Source organism: Cyphomyrmex costatus, unplaced genomic scaffold (assembly GCF_001594065.2).
Source record: "Cyphomyrmex costatus isolate MS0001 unplaced genomic scaffold, Ccosl1.0 scaffold502, whole genome shotgun sequence".
Classification (NCBI taxonomy): Eukaryota; Metazoa; Arthropoda; class Insecta; order Hymenoptera; family Formicidae; genus Cyphomyrmex; species Cyphomyrmex costatus.
Genome location: NW_017279285.1, coordinates 996,464 through 1,004,958, shown reverse-complemented (window position 1 = coordinate 1,004,958; position 8,495 = coordinate 996,464). Strand labels below are relative to the sequence as shown.

Here is an 8,495-nt window from a genome sequence, read left to right as displayed (position 1 = left end):
AATGACTAAATTCGGTCTATATGACGTCAAATTGACATTATTTAACATTACTAGTTTCGACCAACAATTCTGGTCCTCCTCAGATGAAACGTTGAAATATAAAATTATGGATGAACAACAATACTTATGTGAAATTTATAAAATAGTTATATAGATCTGATAAAGCAATAGACGGTTAACAGATTATAGATTGAAAGAAATGTATAAATCAAACGACTGTAATTCTGACTTCTAAAAATAATAAAATTCAATATACCAAAGGATTTATATCTATATGCGAAAATGTTAGTTGGTCTGTGTATCAATATATGTACAATAATAGTCAATATGATAGATGTCAAAAAACAATAGGCCTTCAGTAGAGAATGAATAAAATGTAATATGTCGAAAAAATAATAAAAATAAAAAACTGTGTCGAAATATATCGTGTGGTCAATTATACAAAGATACGTCAAACTTTCTCAACAGACCAACACATACTATAAAAACAGAGCAGCAATAACTGATATCAGAAGATCAAATTTTGTTTACATTGGGTATATGGTATATATGCCTTATGAAGACCTTCCGTGTCGGTTTGTAAATTTAGACTAAGTTTCTGTTTTTTAATATTTAACATTTCTGAGACCAAGCGTTTCTTGTAACAAGGTTCTTTATCAAGAATTTTTACATCATCCCACTGAAAATCATGATTGCATTCTAATCTGTGTTCAGTTACTACCGATCTCGTAGATGTATTATGATTTATATGACTACGATGTTCATTTATTCTTGTTTCCAGCTGTCTACCTGTCTGCTCTACATAAGAAACCTCAGAATCATTACATTGAATTTTATACAGTAGTGTAGTCGAGCCCTGGCGGGGCCTGAATTCAACGAATTTTTAGGCTCATAGCTCTGCTTCCTTTTATTATTTTTTAAATTTATTGAGTCTTATTATAATTATATATTGTCATTTTTTAATTCTATTATTTTTTAATGCTATGTTTTTGCGTTTTTTTGATCATTTGATATTTATTTTATGGTTTGACTTTTTCATTAAAAAAAAAAATTTTTTTAAATCTCTGTTATTTTGTCTTTTTAATTTACCATTAATATTTATTAAAATTTAGTAAATTTTTTTCACAGTAGGTACTAAGTAAAGTGAATTATTTCTCATTTTATCATCTATACTACATATAGTAAAAATTTGATGACATAATAAAATATCATGCAGTTATAGATCAAATGTTATACGATAACCGTACATTCTTATGCGAATATATTTATTTTATTAGAGATCATTAAAACGTAAAATTTAATCGATATTGATGTTGCGTTATCAGTACAATATTGATTAATAACTAATTTAATTGAAAATATCAATGATTAATATTAAATAAAATATTTTATTGTAGGTACAAACGTTTACGAAATCTGTATCTTCCATGATTTTTGAAAGACAATAAGTATATTTCAAAGTCAAATACTTAAAACCTTTGTTGTTATCTTAAGTATTTTCTTCAACATTTCTTAAATAAATTATTTTCAAAACTTTATAAGAATCCTTATTTTTTGTCACAAAGAGAAAGCTTGTAAGTAAAATATGTAGATATATTGCCTGGTTTATTATTTATTAAAAGATATTTATTTTTAAAATTTTTTATTCTCGAATTTTATTTTCTTAATATAACTTCTTTAATAGTCTTTATTATCTTTTTTAATTATATTCGGTGATTTAAATAAATGTGTTTCAGTTTGCATGCATTTTGTAAATTAGAAGAATACTAATTTATTGTAAATTATAAGTATTATAATTTAAGTTGGAAGAATACTAATGCACTACGTAATGTTAGAGTTAGAAAAATACTAAATTAAATAGATTTTCGATAATTTACTGAATCCTTTAAAAATTTCATGTATAAAGTCAAACAATTATGCATAATTATAATAATGCGCACGTGTGTACGAATATACATCTTTGTATAACAATGATTTTAAATGTTTGTACCTTGTTTGCCAAGAAACTTCTATGCTCTAATTCAATTCACTATAGGAGATCCATACTCTAATTTAATTCAATTTAAATCGTCTTAATTCACTCTTTTATAACTTCGTCGCTTTTATGAATGTTTCAATAAAATTTGAAAGTCACTTTGCAAATGTTATTAAAAAAATAAATAAATAAAAGAAAAATATGTAAAAAATAATTTTCTATTTCTAAAATAGAGAAGATTCTTCAGGATAACTTCTTTGATAGCATCTTTTGTCAAGATCTGCAGACGTGATCTAATCCACACACCATTTTAATTTATGGATTACAAAAGCATAAGCCAATATTTAAAGTCAATTCTTATATTTAAGGCTGTATTTAAACATACAGTCTTGAGATGTCATAAATCAATCACAGAGAAAAAAGAGGTATTATTTAATTACTTAAATAAAAAAATTGTTAAGTCATTACATAAGACGACTTAAACTTAAAAATAGACTATGAATAGCGGCAATATATAATACATGTAATACGTGCAAAAATTAAATTCACAAGGTTATTTTTGAAAGTTTTTCATGAACAAAGTATAAAGAAACATTTGTTTTTACAGTACAATAATATCTTCATGATTTCATATAATTTCTAGAAATAAACAATGGAAATAAAAAGTCTAATAATTTTATGTTTATATGGTATAAAATTTGGTTAATAAATAACCGTTTTGAAAATTTATAATTAATTCTCGCAAATATTTTAATTCATATGAATTAAGTATCTTTTTTAATCACAATATTATACATTTTATATTTTTATGTCATTAAAATTTTTTAATGCACCAATTGTATTAGTGTTCCACATAATAAATTTTCAAAATTTTTCGATTATAGATTTATATTCTTATATAAACTATTTTGAGTAAATTCGAACTCAATTCACATTTGAAAATAATTAAAACAGTATAGGATTCTTATCAAGGAACAAATCGAAATGTATTTTCTATCGGAATTATTCAATTATTCCTTAGATTTCTATTGTGTTTTCTAAAAAAAAAAAAAATAATACCAATCGGGGGAAATTCATTCCAACTTTGTTCTATAATAGATACCCAGATCCAATCATCATATGTCACATAAAAAATTTTATCCATATGTATATTTATTACATATTTATTACATAAAAATTTTAATATTGTATCATTATATGAAACTGTGATATAATTTATGTTATCTATTTTCTTATGAATTTTTCAGATTCATTTTAGTTTTATACGATAAGAATGTTAGTTACATCTTGAATTAGATAACGTTAATATTTTCTGATTAGAGACAGAAAAATTCAAGTTGCATAATAGTAAAATTCAAATTGTAAAAATAGAAAAAAACGAAACTAAGTGTCCCATAAATCAGATATTTCTCCTTTTTCTATACCAATTTACATATTTGTAAGTTCAGTGGAGGATATATAAAACTGGCAGACATTCTTGAAAATCCAATTAGTTTTCTTTGAAACATCAAAACGTTCAAGTCAGCCAATTAATATTGCGTAATAAAAGTAATTAAAAATAGTATCACAAAACTACGTGGTATACGCAGGTAAATAACATCTTTTAGAAACATTTCTTTATATACTCAGGATAAATTTGCGTTTATATTGCGATATTCCAACCTCATAGACAACAGTAAAGGCGACATAGATTTTTATATAACACTGTATAACGCATAAGACTAATATTACATAATTTGTTGTACGATATAGGTTTAAATTCATTGATTGACTATAAGATAGAAAGATTAGGCAGCTTCTCTTCCTTGCAGCCGATCAATAGACTTGAAATTCTTTGTCGTACGACAAATGTAATATTAGAGCCTAATGAGACATTAGCAATAAATGAATCAATGAAAGCATAAGATAAAGAACTGTGATTAGTTAATTTTTTAAAACCTAATCTGCAATGTGCCTTTTCTGTTTTTTTTTTACCCTATAATATAATGTGCTTTTTATTTATAGTTTCTTGCTTTTTTTCTTTCTGTGATCGTTTTATGGACAATTGTATTTCTTGTTATGTGTTTCCTGTTTCTTTAAAAATTTGTTAACTTTTGTCTCGAGCGACAGAAAACGCAGAACGGAATAAGAACCAAAAAGTCAAAATATAAAGATATCAAAAAACAAAAAAAAAACCGAGAAACAAAAAGCGCTTTGTAGAATAGGCTTTACTTCTTATACATGACACATTAATTTAAAAAAGTTTAATATATTATCAAGAGATAAAATGATAAAAGTCAAGCGACTATTTCAAAGTTTTAAAAATCCATATTTTATCTCATTTTACATAATCGATATTAATAATTAAAATATCTAATATAATAAAATGTTGCAACTAATTCAATAATATTTATAATATAAAAACACTAATAAAACAGTATATTGTAATATAAAAAAGAAAAAAGTATCAAAATGACAGTTAAAATATATTTCAAAAAAGCATATATTTATTAATTTATAAATTTATAAAACATTATAAATATGTTATAAACAAACACGAGTAGATCTTTTGATGTTGTGCTCATATTTCTTCTTATAGTATATTATGAGTGAAATAAAAGTACAAATAACTGAAGGAAAATTGGTCGGAGTTGTCGTAGATGGCTATAATGTTCGTTATCTTGCCTTTCGTGGAATACCATATGCTAAACCTCCAGTTGGCGAACTTAGATTTAAGGTAAGTTACTTACAAGGGAATCATACAAAGTGTTAAATTCTGATTTTAATATATCTATATATACTTATAGATTACATAAAAAAGTGAATTTCGTGTGGTTTCCTTGTTAGTAAGTTAATTAGTGCCTTATTGTTATACAAGAAGTAGTATAATTAATTCTTTAACAATAATAGAAAGATAAACTTTAGCTGATCTCCCTTAAAATTATTCCCTTAGAATTAGAATGAAAGAAAAAAGTCTATATTTTCTTCAAACGTTGACGAATTAATTATAATAGAATAGATTCTATAATTTTTAAAATATATATCTCCTTTTTTAAAATTAAATATTCTGTTAAATATATATATATATATATATATACATACATACATTTTTTATATATTTAGGATCCGATACCAGCGGAATCATGGTCCGGTGAAAGAGACGCGTCAAAATATGGAAACATAGCTGTTCAAGTAGAGCTTGTCACACACAAAGTTATAGGAAATGAGGATTGCCTCTATTTAAATGTATATACCACAAAAATCGAATCCTCGAAAAAGCGTCCGGTAATGGTATGGATGCACGGTGGTGGCTATATTATAGGTTCCGGTGGTGCAGAATGGTACGGTCCCGATTATATCGTGCAAAAAGACGTAGTATTGGTTACTCTAAATTATAGATTAGGCGTTCTAGGTATGTCATCTATTATTTTTTTATGTAATTTGTATGCTCGCATTTGTATATCGCATTCAGAACTTTTTCCAATTTTCTTCAAAGGATGTGAACATACATTATTATCAAATGTTAATAGAAAATGTAAAAATTAAAAATAAAAATAAATATATTTACTTACGTGATTATCAGGAATGTTAAAGAATAAATATTTTTTGGCGTTGATAATGGCAATGATGTGTTATACTTAAAAAAAATTTATTTTATATGTGGATACAAATGAAGAATATCTATTTCCTTAGATTTATTTTTTAAATATAAAAGTATTTCAATGTATTATCTTTAAATGACTGATGTACTAATCTTTTTTTATTTATAGAACAAAAAAAATACTCAACACTACTATTACTATTGAAAGTTAATTTCTTATAATACTCTTATACAATCTTAAATAGTTTGAAAAAGATAACATTTCTTTTTAAGATAAAATAAAGATAATCTATATTCTTAATAATCTAGATGAAGATAAGATAAAGTCATTTATTCATCTAGATGATTTTATCGAGATAACGAAAAATACGGAGTATGGTTTCAGGTTTTCTAAATCTCAACGATAAATTGGCAGCAGGTAATCAAGGACTAAAAGATGTAATCTTAGCATTAAAATGGGTCCAAAAAAATATATTGAAATTCGGTGGAGATCCAGGAAATGTCACTATCTTCGGAGAAAGTGCTGGCGGTGCCATCGTACATTGTCTAGCTCTGTCTCCGTTAGCTAAAGGTATAATCTACAAATTTTTTTTCGGTATAAGATCTTTATTTTTTATCCTATTTTAATATAATATATTTTGATCAACTCTTGGACATGATTTAACGGAAAGGGTTGAATAAAAACTTAGGAATAGTTGAATAAAAAAATTTTTTTTCGTTAATTTTCTACTATACTTATAAACATTCTTTAAAATTTTATTTTTTAATGTATGTTTGTATAAAAACTCATTCTTTTTGTTACAAAAAGATAATAAAATGTAAAAACTTAAATTTTATTTATTTATTTATAGAAAGTAAGAAGAATAAATTTTTTTAATATCATTAGGTTAAGGAATTTTCCACATCAAATGTGTCAAAAAAAATCAATAATGAATAAAAGTTTGATTAATTTTAATATTGTGTATGAAGCAGATGAAAGGAAAGAAAGCAAGATATTACGATAATAAATTTATTAAAATAGTTTTGTTATAACTGTGCTTTATAGGTTTATTCCATAAAGTAATCGCACAAAGCGGCGTTGCTTTAAATCCTTGGGCTTTCCATGAATGGACAGATCATGGCTTTAGGCTTGCCAAAAGACTTGGAAAAGCAACATCAGATCCGAAAGTCGCATACGAGTTTCTAAAAACTATTGATGCGAAAATACTTACTGAAAATTCACAATGGCCAATTTGCACAGAAGCAGTAAGTATATGTTTTATTTAAAAACATTGAAATATTTTTTGAGAAAAAACGTAGATGATATATTTCTATATATAGCTTCTTGATTTCCTATGCAAAAAATAAAATATCTCAATATATATATATATATTATAAAATATTTTCAATATCATCAGGAGAGATTGAGTTTTACCTTTTGCTTCACACCTAGTCTGGACATTAAATCGCCGAATCCAGTTTTTCCCAAACCTCTAAAAGAATATATAAACCACGGGATTCAAGTGCCCTTCCTTTTAGGATTTACTCGTAATGAAGGGATATTTATTTTACGTAGCGACTTTTTTGGAGGTAATGTATTGTACAATTACACGTTACTGTTTTCACTAAAAGTATCTTAAATTGTTTTGTTCCTTGTTCTTTTATATGAGTCTTCAATGTGACCTAATACAAATAATACGATAATATCCACTTACATATGCTGTCAATATTTAAAAACTTTTTACAATATTTTAATCTTCTTATAATATTAAGAAACAAATTATATTTTGGTATAACTTTCAAATTTTTACATAAGAACTATAATTATATATTATATACATATACATCAAAGTTACAATCATATAAATTCCAAATAAATGTTCCTTTAAAATATTTTTGTAAAAACATTAGTTAATTATTGGTTTTATGTTTGCCAACGTTCAAATCTATATTAAATACAATATTGAAATACAACACTAGATAAAAAGTTTATAATATATTATTATTGTTTTATATTATGCATTATATTTTAAAGATAAATGCTTTTCACAAACATTATAAAATCAATTAGTCTTTAATAAAAAAAGTTCTCCTAATATTATTACTTGTTTAGCATGCAATACCTCAAAATAATTGTTATAATGACACTTTTAAAATTGTTTTAGATATAAGCAAAGAAGATTTGGAAAAAGTAAATGCTGATTTTAAAAAAGCAATATTACCAAATGTATTATCCAGATTACCTAAAATAGGAATTACTGTCGAAGAATTAAGATCTCTATATTTTGGAAAAGAAGAAATATCAGAGAAAACTTTGATAAATTATGCGTATTTCTTAGGAGACGAATATTTCGTACGCGACATAATGGATGTATGTGAACTACAAAAGTCTTCTGGTGGTTACAAATCAACGTATCTATATCATTTCGATTACGAGAGCAAAACTTCTCTTATGAAAAAAGTGCAACGTTTCGGACTTCCAGGTATAATATTATTGCTATATAATTAATACAAATCTATTTTTATTCAGTGATGCTTGATGCTTCTAGATTTTTATTTTTCAGTTATTACGTTCATCTCTGTTTGATTAATTGTATATAAAGCAAAAACGAATATCTCGTATTTAACAAAAAAATTAATATTAAAAAATTTAATAAACTTAAAAATTTAAGAAATATGTAAATTTAGAAAATATAATAAGTCTGCAATTCTCAGAACAATTTTATATTGTAAAAATATTTTACAGGAGTGTCCCACGGAGAGGATTTGTTTTTCTTATTTTGCCCAGAAGTTGCAAATGCAATGAACTTGTCACTACCTAAGCCTGGTTCAGATGACTACACAATGATAAATTATTTTACGCAAATGTGGACGGATTTTGCTAAAACAGGGTACATAAATTTTTTCTTTGTTTTATAGGAAATATTGAGATATATATATATATATATATATATATATATA

At 25.0% G+C, this 8,495-nt stretch overlaps 1 protein-coding gene across 1 annotated transcript in view; it reads left to right on the top strand.

Annotated features, from left to right (window-relative positions):
- The first annotated feature begins 3,489 nt into the window (after positions 1-3,489).
- Positions 3,490-8,495, top strand: part of LOC108778566 (esterase E4) — a 5,704-nt gene continuing 698 nt past the window's right edge. Inside the window, exons 1-8 of the mRNA XM_018545777.1 lie at positions 3,490-3,564; positions 4,554-4,691; positions 5,078-5,366; positions 5,941-6,126; positions 6,601-6,800; positions 6,953-7,124; positions 7,700-8,017; positions 8,281-8,425. Coding sequence (XP_018401279.1) covers positions 4,560-4,691; positions 5,078-5,366; positions 5,941-6,126; positions 6,601-6,800; positions 6,953-7,124; positions 7,700-8,017; positions 8,281-8,425 — 1,442 coding nt within the window. The 5' untranslated portion in view covers positions 3,490-3,564; positions 4,554-4,559. The remainder of the gene's footprint in view (positions 3,565-4,553; positions 4,692-5,077; positions 5,367-5,940; positions 6,127-6,600; positions 6,801-6,952; positions 7,125-7,699; positions 8,018-8,280; positions 8,426-8,495) is intronic.